General features: G+C 34.6%; 1 protein-coding gene across 4 annotated transcripts in view; it reads left to right on the top strand.

Annotated features, from left to right (window-relative positions):
- The window catches only part of st3gal3a (ST3 beta-galactoside alpha-2,3-sialyltransferase 3a), a 52,610-nt gene that overhangs the window by 13,743 nt on the left and 26,279 nt on the right, over window positions 1-12,588 (top strand). For all 4 annotated transcript variants that reach the window (XM_048200197.1, XM_048200198.1, XM_048200200.1 and 1 more), the window contains 2 exons: window positions 1,974-2,016; window positions 10,795-10,887. In XM_048200197.1, coding sequence (XP_048056154.1) covers window positions 1,974-2,016; window positions 10,795-10,887 — 136 coding nt within the window. The remainder of the gene's footprint in view (window positions 1-1,973; window positions 2,017-10,794; window positions 10,888-12,588) is intronic.

Here is a 12,588-nt window from a genome sequence, read left to right on the forward strand (position 1 = left end):
TGTAATGAATGAATATAATTATACAAGTTTCACTTTTTGAATGGAATTAGTGGAATAAATAAATTTTTTGATGATATTCTAATTATATGACCAGCACCTGTACATTATAAGTGTCCATGACCTATTTGTGGATTTGTCTGCATTCATGACGCTAGAATTGTTTCAGAATCCACAAATGCGTGAGGTGATTCACAAATGTACAGGTTGTGATTCAAAAATATAAATGAGTTGTGCTTGTGACATAAAAGCATATTTGTGAATATGTTTTTATTAGCAAGTCTCATTTTATTTATTAGTGAATTCAATTAATTTTTGTGAAACTCCTAACATATATTTGTGGAACTCATTCTATTAATTTGTGCAAACGATAATTTTTTTGTGAATATCTTTACATTTATTTGTGGATCATAATCTATTTATTTGGAATTTTTGCTACAATTCTACCCCCATAAGATCGCGCTCACGCAGAGGAGCTACAGCGCGCACAGCCGCTCACAACATGAAAGCCCTGTTTAATTGTGACGATGGAGGAGAGAACTAAACTAAACGTCTTCTTACACTTTAGGCCTGTGATATTTCGCTAATTTTATTTTTGATTTCAATTTTGGCTTCCAAGGATCATCAGAAAGAAGATATTTGAGGTAAAACTATTAAAAACTAGCTGCGTTTCCTCTACCTTCATTCTCTTCACAGCTGTGCGCGTTCGTTCCTCCCTAAACCCAAACCTAACGTCAGAATCAGCACAATTAGTGATTGTAAAATGCAGTCTTTACAGTTGCTAAATTGCGGTAAATGTTTGATCATTATTATCAACGTTTTAAAACATTGAAAGCACAATAATCCGCGCAAGAGATGCTATTCGCAAATAGACAAACAAATTACACTTTGGGCTTCAGGTGCACATCCAAACGATGAAATTCACACAAAAATAAGTTAAAATGACCGGCCTGGAGAGTGTTTAGCTACTTAAACGCAGTTTATATCATAAGTGGACATGAACAGCTGGGAGAAAATCCGATGTGTGTTAATATCTATTGTGTTAAAGTGACAGCAGTCACCTTCTGATGATTGTGCCATCAATGTTAATCAAACAACAAAATGCAAAGAGAAAATCACTCAGCTCTTCATCTGAATATAGTTAGCTTTAATAAGCATTAATCTATTAATTTATACTGTGAAAACCATCCAGTGTTATTTTACATTTGGTTACTTAGATTTCTTTTTTAGGCTAGGCCTATATGCCTGAACTCATGAACAAATGAAAGCACTTTATTTTATTTGTTTTATTATATTTGTCAGTTTGTTTTACTTTGTTCATGTTCTTACTGTATCTTATATAAAACACCAAATGAAATGCAGCTCTTAATTTGTTTTATATAAACAAAAAGTACCAATAAGAATACAGTTAAAGTACTGGACCGATAAGCAGTATTGGTAAGAGTATACCGTTAAAACCTTAACGATACCCATCCCTAGTAAGAAAGTGATAAAAACAAACACATTGACTTTAACCAGCTATCTAATCAAAATTCTTTTCAAACTATTGCTGTACTAAAGCGAGAATGCCATGCGTATTTGCATTGTGTAATCAGTTGTGCTCTGCAGTGTTTGCATTTACATTTTTGCATAGAGTATGTTTCAGCATTTTGCTTCCTGGCTATTCAGAATAAATGCAGATAGTCATTAAATGCTGTATAGCTGAAGATCCATATTAAGTTTTGTGCTTAATATATTGTTTTTGTGCTACTACTAACTGTTACATATGTACCGCCTATGTTGGTCTATAAAGAGTAAGCAGCCTCTCACATTTCTTTCTGTTTAACCACAAGAATAATCTCTCCCTTTCTTTAACAGCAGATATTCCATCCCTTCCTGTCGGCACATTGACATTAACATACTGCATCTCTCTTTCGCCCTCCTTTCTCTTGCTGGGTCATAAACTCTGTTGATTTATTGTATTTCTCTCTCTTTAGAGTACGACAAGCAGGGATTCCTTACCAAGCTTGACAGAAAACTGTAAGTAACACCTTGATCGTATGGGTTCTACATAAGATTCTGATCCAAAATCTAGTTTTCTACGTAGGCAATTTAACTTATGTGCAATTTAACTGTTATTTCCAACTCAGTTTTTACTTAAGTGTTGATTATTAAATAAATTTGGTTAAATAATTGGTTAAAAAAAACATTCCATTGCATCACTTGTTACCACATGTGCATAAATGCTCTTTGATTTTATGTTTTTATATATTTGTAACACTTTACAATAAGGTTTCATTAGTTAACAATGAAATTAATAATTAATTAATAGTTAAGAATGAACAATAAAGCTTGATAGCGTCAGGGTGTTTATTATTATAACTGATTGTATTCGTCTGAAAGAAAAAAGTCATATACACATAGGATGGCTTGAGGGTGAGTAAATCATGGGGTAATTTTCATTTTAAAGTGACCTAATCCTTTAACAAAGACCTTATTGTGAAGTGTTACCCATATAACCATCTATGGAGTTCAGGTTACAGAGTAATGAAAGTAATACAAGCCTATATGTTTTAACCTACAGTGGAACTCATGAAGATATTTTTGTATGACACAGAATTGTTGTCTATGAAGAGTGTTCCAAATGTTCCATTTCAGTTAGGATGTTGTCTTAAAACGGATAGTTCACCCAAAAATGAAAATTTGATGTTTATCTGCTTACCCCCAGCGCATCCAAGATGTAGGTGACATTTTTTCTTCAGTAGAACACAAATGATGATTTTTAACTCCAACCGCTGCCGTCTGTCAGTCAAATAATTGCAGTAGATGGGAACTTCATTTATAAGAGTAAATAAAGCTTTCTTAGACAAATCCAAATTAAACCCTGCGGCTCGTGACGACACATTAATGTCCTAAGACACGAAACGATCGGTTTGTGTGAGAAACCGAACAGTATTTATATCATTTTTTACCTCTAAAACACCACTATGTCCAACTCCGTTCATGACTCCTTTAGTGATGTCTGATCGCGCTCTGACAACGGAAGTGATGTCTCGCGCATATACTTCAATGAGTGTCAGACATCACTGCCACTGTCAGAGCGCGATCAGACATCACTAAAGGAGTCATGAACGGAGTTGGACATAGTGGTGTATTAGAGGTAAAAAATGATATAAATACTGTTCAGTTTCTCACACAAACCGATCGTTTCGTGTCTTAGGACATCAATGTGTCGTCACAAGCCGCAGGGTTTAATTTGGATTTGTCTAAGCAAGCTTTATTTACTCTTATAGATGAAGTTCCCATCTACTGCCATTATACGACTGACAGACGGCAGCGGTTGGAGTTAAAAATCATAATTTGTGTTCTACTGAAGAAACAAAGTCACCTACATCTTGGATGCGCTGGGGGTAAGCAGATAAACATCAAATTTTCATTTTTGGGTGAACTATCCCTTTAAGGCCAATTCACACCGCATAGACAGACGGCAACAAACACAGACAATCAAGTTGGCCATTGGATTTAGAATTTTATGAAAAATACCTGTCATGTTCACATTGCCCTACAAACTTTGAGGCAGATTGTCTTTACATGTCTTTTTTCGGCTGGAAAGAGGGCATACAAAACTAAATGGTAAAGACGGAGCGTACTAGGGCTGGGTAAAAAAAATATTGATTTCTCAATTTTAATCGATTCTCATTTTTACGAACCGATATCGATTCTTAAATCCCAAGAATTGATTAGTCTAGTCTGTTTTCAGTTGATTAGCAGAGTATGTAGCGCTTCCCATCCAATAAGTCGCAATAATCTTTGTGCTTTGTTACTTTTGATATGAAGCATAGTCTCAGATTTTAAATGATGTCCATCTTATTATGAGATTCAAAAAATAAATCCTGTTTTGGCGCTGTTTAATGTGACATGACAGATCGCTTTAGCGCCTCAGTTAAAGAGAAGCGGCAGCATGGAGCGCATGTGAACATCCTCTCCTCTGCTTTAATATCAGTTACAGCTCGAAATAAACACGACTAAACATCTGAAGGTATGTTAAAATATACAGTTCAACATACCGAAATCCGTATCATGTCTCGTGTAATAGCTCAATCAGTGTTTCAACCTCGGAAAGATGTCAATAAAACCGCTCATAAACAATGTCACGTAACGTCACATTTACCTCAGAAAAACATATTCAGTGACCATAAACTCATTAGTAAGCTAGAAAAGTGTACTCTAGAAAGCAACATTCTGATAAATATAGCTATGCACCGTTACATATTCATTATAATTTTTAATGTTCTTCAATATTTAATGCATGTTTGCGCGATTTAAATGTTTATATTTAAAAAAAAAAACGAATTGGAGTAGGAATATGATTATGTAATTCCAAACTTTATTTATAATAAAAACATTGAGTGTAATTTAAGGGTTTGTATATAAATAAGTTAATTTAACCTTCAGTATTTTTATAGTAGTACCAACTGACTCCCATGTGTAGTTTACAGCATTAGGTGAGAGATTTTTTCCTCTAGAAAATTTGCCATGTACTGTCTCTGAAATACTTGCCTGGCAAGGCCAGACTGATATATCTTCTAATCTACAAGATATATCAGTCTGGTCAGTCCGCCCTCCGTCGCGATTCGAGTCAACTCCAAACCGTACCGTGCAATCAGATTCGTTTATTTCAGTGACGCAAACAGCGTCACTCTAGTCATAAATTAAGTTTTAAATGACCAAAAACACATTAATTATTTACTTTTCGTTGTTGACTCTTGTCGCTTTGCTAACGTCAAATCCGCCCTTCTCTGATTGGTTTACTCCGCTTCCTGTTTGCTCGGATTTGCTCCGCCCTAGAAATCGAATTGATTCAATGGCCGACCAGACTCATCCGCTGGTACAGTGGTGAGGCTGGATTTTCCAGGCAACTGAAATACTACATCCAAAATAATCGAAATCGAATCAAATTGAATCGAAAGCATGTGAATAGTAATCAAATCGAATCTTGAAAATTGTGCCAATACCCAGCCTTGAATTTATACAGAGAACTGCAGTTGATCTTGACAAACAGTTTCATTAGAAAGATTAAATACTCCAGCTTTGATATTTGTTCGCTGTTTATGATAAAATTAAGTTGCAGTGACAGTAATTTCTTAATTTTTGTAAGTTGTGCAAAATAATCAATTGGTGACTTATGATATATTCATATTCAGTCAAGTCTGCTGTGGTTTATTTGTGTTCACACAGCTGTACTGAATATCGCCTGTTAGGGCTTTTAGTCCGAAAATGCATACTTGGAGAAATACTGATATATGTTAAACAAGCTATTTTAACATTTATTAGACGGAATCATTATTTCTATTCATTATCCACTGATTTATGCAATCTGATGACCATTGGTGGCTTCCTGCGCTGTCTGTTTGTGTTTTCACTTCCGAGAGAATTGTTTCTACACATGAAACATGAGGCTAATAAAAACACAATTGCGATAGTATATGATTTTACGTGTGATTTTTCATGAGGTTAGGGGTATTTTCATATCAATAAAGGATGTTTACATTAGAGTAGCCTACGTCAGAGTTTGTTTGCATTTGTTGGAAAATCATATGACACTGCTTAGTCATTCCAAGACCCGACAAACGCCAATTGAACATGTTCATTCAGGTGAAAAAAAAAAAACCCTGACCAATAGCAACAAACTCCGTCAGGGTTAACACACTGTTTCGACAAATCCCAACGAACGTGTCTGTCGGTGTTTGTTGGCGTCTGTCTGTGCGGTGTGAATTGGCCTTTTGAAGGCAGCCTATGTAGGGCAAGTTTTGTAACAGAGCTTCAATGTATGCACGTATGTGTGGTTTCACTTTGGCCTGTACTGTCCAGCAATTTGTCTCTCTTAATAACTTGGCTTGTTGTTTATTTGAGCTTTACTTTGGAAGGATAATTAATGGCGCCCTAAAGCATTTCTAAAGAATGATGTCTTGGCTCTCACCCAGCGTTGTCTGATTTAACAGTCCTGATTGTATCTATATGGGAGGTCCGTTTACCCGAAATAAAACATGGCTCAACCTCTCTTATTACCATTAACGCCCACCTTTATAAATGGCACTGTCAACAGGTCATCTTTATATGTCCAGCACCCACAGTATTGATGTAAACCTACTAGAAAGTTTCCATTTGCCGGCCTGTGAATTAGTGGGTTTATACTGGCGCTTATATAAAATAAACTACTCATCAAACAGGTTGTCATCTCATTGAGCAGCCTTTATCATTGTACATCCCCCTTACAGCTGCTTTCCCTTCTCTCCAGACTCCAAAGCATATAGCAAGATTTGTCTCAGAGATCCATTTTAGGATGTTAATCTAATGAATATGAAGTTGAGTTATTCCCAGGCAAATTAATTATCTTCAAATATATATGGTCTGGAGCATTTTAAATGACTTTTCCTGATTTATTAGGAATTAAGTGTTATGGACATTTAACTTACAAACATCTTTGGAGCAAAATCTTTTGTGTGCATATTTTATATTTCACAAAATTACTTGGTTTTGATAACTAGGATCATTTAAGTTGAGTTTTAAAGGTTCAAAAGTCGGGGGATTTTAAGATTTTTAATGTTTTTGAAAAATTCTTCTGCTCACCAGGGCTGCATTTATTTGATCAAAAATACAGTAAAAACAGAAATATTGTGAAATATTTTTTACAATTTAAATGAACTGTTTTCTGTTTGAATATATTGTAAAATGAAATTTTTACATAATTTTACACAATAATTTTCAGCATCATTACTTCAGTCTTTAGTGTCACATGATCCTTCAGAAATCATTTTAATATGCTGATTTGAAACATCTCTTATTATTATCAATGTTGAAAACAGTCATGCTGCTTCATATTTTTTTGTGGAAACCATGATAGATTTTTTTGAATGATTTTTTGATAAATATAAAGTCTTTAATGTCACTTCATTAATTTAATGCACCCTTGCTGAATAAAAACAATTTCTTTAAAAATATAAATATAAGGTAGTACCTCCTTTCCTTTTCTTTTTTGAGTTGGGCAGCACAACCCTTCTGTCACTTTGGATATTATGAAGGCCACAAAAATATTTGGACAGTTAAATCATGCATTTACTTTGAAGAAAGATAGCACAAGGTCAAGCACATGTCACAAAAGGAAGTTTGTTAGTTTTAAAGTGGCAAAGCAATGAACATGTTTTTGAAAATTAAGACAAAAAGTATTGTGACACTCTGCGAACGTGATGAAATACTGCTAAAACATTTGTGTGAACTAGAGATATAATGTTCCAGCAAGTCTGCTTAATCAATTACCATAGAAGCATGTCAAAATTATTCAGGAAAATAAGATTTTCTTATCAAGGTAATAAAAAGTTGTATAGCAAAAATGAGTACACCCTCCTAAAAGTTACTAAATAAAATGAAATAAAAATTTTCTGGTGTAAGTTTAAGGCAATGTTTGATCAACAGGTAAGTATGTTGAACCAAAACATTTAAAGAGTAGTAATTTCTTGACGATTAAAAGTGTTATATAGCCCACTGAATCATTCTCAGACTTAATGCTGACAACAATGGAACCACTTGAGAGAGAATCGTCAAGAGACTTATTTCTTAGCACAAAAGAGGACAGTTGTACAAGAGGATTACCAAATCATTGTTTTAAGTGTGAAAATATAGCAAAAGTAACACAGAAATTCAAAAACAATGGACTTGTGACAAGGCCCCTGAAATAATCAGGCTTTCATTTTAAGCTTTCATTTAGTGATGAGGGATTTTTTTTTTTTTTGCTACACAACGAGCAGGAGAAATACCAAGTGAGTGCTTCAGAGCCAGCAAAAGCTATGAAAAGAGTGACTGTTTATCTCACGGAGTAAGATGCAGCCTGCAGAAATGACATGCATGGTTGTTGTTCTCACAGGAACTATCTAACTGTAGCCAAAGCACAATAAAGTCATTTGGCCATTTCCAAAGCCCATATTTACAAAATATAGATTCTGGGAATTAATACTCTGGTCTCATGAGACCAAATCAAACATTTTGGATCTAACAGCATCCAAAATGTTATGGTGTTGCTAGAGGATGAGTACAGTGAGAAGTGCCTGGTTCCCACAATGAAGTTCAGTGGTAGTAAAGCTCTTACATATAGGGATGAATGAGTGCTGAAGGTGTGAGGGAGTTGTGCTTTATCAATGCTGTCATGAATTCCCACACCACTGTGTAATTTAATACACAAACTTGAAACAGAAGATGTTACCCTTTCCTCATTCCCTGCATTGTTGGGCATTTTTTCCAACATGACAATGAGGATATGCATTCTCCCAAGGTGAAAAACCTTCTGTGAACATGTATTGCACTCAATCTTAACACTCTTGAGCACCTGTGGGGGATTCTGTAGAGACGAGTTGAGCAACACTCCCCATTAAAAATCAGGACATTTAATAAGCTCATCATCCAGGAGTTAAACAGGACAGCAGTATTAATTTCGTTAACGAAAACTATGACAAAAAAATGTTGATGACCTTTTTTTCCATGACTAAGACTAGACGACGAGAGACGACAACAGTGTCTTTAAATGATAACTGTGAATAAATCAACACATGCAATATCATTAACGAAAAAAGACAAGACTAAAATGTGGCTAAAAGACTAAACTTTACCAAAATTACTCTTTTGAAATCACATTTAATTTTTGTTAAATAAAGGAGACAAAACATTACAGATTGTTTTTACGAGCGGTCATGCTTACGGTTGCCATATTTCCAGAATGTAAACCCCTAATCATAGCTTTTCTGTTAAAAGAACACATTTTATTTAATCTTTGCAATCTGGCAACCACGCACACATGCTCTCTCTAAACTGAGGAAGGGGATGATTTGGAAACACAGACAAGTAAGCTGGATCTCAGTGATCTTCATTTGAGATTTTCTACTTAAATTAAAGTGTCATTCAGTCGGTCTATATTGCGCTGCTCGTTTGCTGACTAAATCTGCGACCAAATTGTAGGCTGATATCCAGCAGTGGCTCTCAAACTGACATACGCAAACAAAATTCTGAGTTTTGCCGTTCATTTTATTCTGCTCTACCTTAAAATAACATTAGGACTGGGCATGTATTTCTAGCAGGTAAAATGCCATAAATACACAACATTCAGTCAAATTACCTCATCTTTCGCGTTCAAAACTGCATCCACAGCAGCAAATCGTACTACATTAGTGCTGTTCTCGACAATATACCTTTTTAAAAGTGTGGATTTAGCACTGTATAGAGATTTAAGATTAAAACTCTCTTTGATTCAAAAACATACCCTTCTGTGAGTTATTGTTTTTAATGTTGATCATATTATACCAGCAAGAATGCAACGTTTCCCGAATATCCACACAATTTCAAATGTGACATTGATTTTATACAACAGTTCAACAAACAAAAGGGTAAAATAAGTGATGTACATTTTAAACAGTATGCTATTGTCAGTATTTTTGCTCTATTTTTCAACGAAAACCACAGCAGAACTGCAGTTTCGTGAACGAATCAGCGGCTTTGAACGAATCGTCAATGATTCAATGACCCATTCATAAATACAGCCGCTTGCTTTGATAGTGAAAGAATGAATGATTTGATGATTCACTCATACAAATAGTGACTTACTGCCACCTACTTGCGGTTTTAATGTAATATTTAAAAGTATCTCTTCGTTTTTATAATCATTGTATTTATTAATTTTTTTAAAGCATTATTTATTTTATAAAGAGATTTATAAAGGTGAAAAAAAGCACTGGAAAAATTAATTTAAGAAGGCAAATATTGTCCCTTAATGGAAAAGGTGTAACTGCAGTCTAAGTGGAAAAGAGAGGGTACGCAGAAGGATGTTAAATCTCTCAGGGGGTATGAACCTCTAGAAAGTTTGAGAACCAATGAAAAGGGATATGTAGAATTGCACAAGTGCTACTGCTAAGAGTGCAATGTCAATAACAGCCTGTTACCTTGATTCAAATGTTTCATAAGCTTAAATGAATTGGTCTAAAGAGAAAAATTATAATGACAATTTTGTCTAAAGGCTACATATAAAATTAATTAAAATTAATGTTGTTAACTGTAGTTTGACTAAAAGTAATCACTAAAACTTGACAAAAATGTGATAACTTTTCGTTGACTAAATCTAGACTAAAATAGGAAAGGCAAAAATGACTAAAATGTGACTAAGACTAAAGAGCATTTTCGTCTGAAGATAAAGACTAAGACTGATTCAAATATGGCTGCCAAAATTAACACTGCAGGACAGACTCCGTGCCAAGAAGGGTCAGAGCAGTATATTCAAAATTATGGAGGGCATAGCATACTAAGTAGTACTAGAATATTATACATTTGTTGAATTAAATCTAGGGTGTACTCATTTCTGCAGTCCTTAATTGAAACAAAATTAGTTAATTTACTTATTTTATGGCTATTAATGACACATTTCTCAGTTTTTATCATGTGTATGTTTAATACATTTTAGTTTTGACATCTTTCCATGAATGTATTAGTGATCATAAAGAAAATACATCTTTTGTGTTTGTTCAGAGGGGGTGTACTCATTTATGCTGTGCACTGTACATCCACTACAAGACCAGTTGGTCTTGTGCAACATTTCTTTACAGTTGCCACTTCCTATGACATTTTGTTATGCAATGATACTCACACATTTTAAGGGTGACTGAGGGGTCCAAATATTTTGAGGGCCACCATATGCCTGACCCTAAAGGTTCAAGGATTTGCTGTTTAATCCTCTCATCATGTCTTTTGTATTCATGTTGTTCTTCTGTCATTGGTTCACAGGCCCCTGGAGCTGCAGTATAAATATGGTAACCTCAGTAAAGGAGAGTGTAAACCGGGTTATACAGAGGCCAAGATGACATTAATCTATCCAAAGTAAGCTGATCTCACCATACATTGTGAAATACATGAAGTTCACAATATCAAATTTATAAATACACATGCAGACAAGCACCTCATTATTCTGCTATTTACAAAATAATTAAGATTCAGATGAATAACTTTGACATTAAAATCTGGTACATGAAAGTAAAAAGAGTCCATTTTGAGTTCATGTTGACCTTTCAGAGAAATTGTACGGTTTTGCACCAGCAGTGCTGGTTATTGTTGCAGATAAACCAGCTTGACCTGATGAAATCATCTTGAAAGAGGATAAAAAAAACAAGCCTTATACTGGTAACTAGCAATGCATTAGTTTTAACTGGTTTTAACCAGCCTTGCAGGTTTGCATTTTTTTAGGAGTGAGAACAAAGACTTTTATCACAGTTTTGATGACTGCTTAAGACTTGTCCTTTCTTTTTCTAAGAATCGTGCATTAATGCACGTGTGTTGTGAAGTTTGTCTTACACCCATTACACAGTGAGGATGTTTTGCCATGAAAAGCTCTTGGGAGAAGCTCAGAGTGGCATAAAAAGAAATATTTCTTTTCCCTTTTAAATAATTTAGCATCTGACAAGATTCCCCACAGTGAATGCTCTTTATCCTTTGAGTGTTGATTTAAGGCATGTTTCAAAAATGCGTCCAGAGAGCGCATCACTAGCATCAGAAAGGATGCAGATCTTTTTTTGGGTTTGTTGTGCTCTTCTGGGCTCCCAGTGCGTGAGAGAGCTGCGCTTCTGATTCACACGAATGACACGCAAAGGTTTTGTTTAGCCGCAAGAACCTCTGAGATTAATATAAACCACAGTTTATGGATCATCAGAATCCTTTCAGGTTTCATCACTATGGGCTGCATCTACGCATTTGAGTCTTCTGTTGATTCTGCAGTTAGAGTCTGAATTGATCTAATTTGTTTTCTGGTTCAGGTCATGAAAACACGATCAAAAAATTTTTTTTTTTAGAATCATTTTTTGACCATTTTTGGCATATTTTTCAAGGAACATGTGTCTGGACATTTTACAAAAAATGTCAAGGTTTTTTTTGTAATTCTCATTTAATACTGTCATTTTTACACAGTTGTATTCTTTTTCTTATTTACAGTTATTGTAATGCTTAATTGTCATATATGTAAGAAAACAATTTACAATGAGATCCCATTATTTAGCATTATAGTTAATGCATTAACTAACATTAACCAACGAGCAATATGTTTGTTGGTATTTTTAATATTTCTTAATGTTAGTTCATAAAAATGCAACTGTATTGTTAGTTCATGTTAGCTCAGGTCATTAAATAAAATGAAGTATTACCAGATACAACTTTTTATTTTAATAATATATTAGTAAATGCTGAGATTAACAATAATAGGCCTTTATCACACTTCTGCATTTGAAAAGTGGAAGCTTCAAATAGTAGTGTGTAAAAACATTCATGCAGCCTGAATCAATGGCTGTGCCCATAGCACTGGCTTGTTGTGATTTATTTTTGTAAAATTCAGCACAGATACTTCTTCTAAAGACATCAACTTCACTTTACAATCATTAAAGGTGGTATAGAGGATGTTTTCGTCGACTGAGTTTTTGAAATGAGCGTTTGAAATGATACACATTTTACGACTAGCTAAAACATTCTGACTGTGCTCAACATACAGCGATAGTTTCCTGCTCCTGAAGCAGATTTATGTACTTTCACATGGAA

The sequence above is a fragment of the Megalobrama amblycephala genome, linkage group LG8, assembly GCF_018812025.1.
Source record: "Megalobrama amblycephala isolate DHTTF-2021 linkage group LG8, ASM1881202v1, whole genome shotgun sequence".
Lineage (NCBI taxonomy): Eukaryota > Metazoa > Chordata > Actinopteri > Cypriniformes > Xenocyprididae > Megalobrama > Megalobrama amblycephala.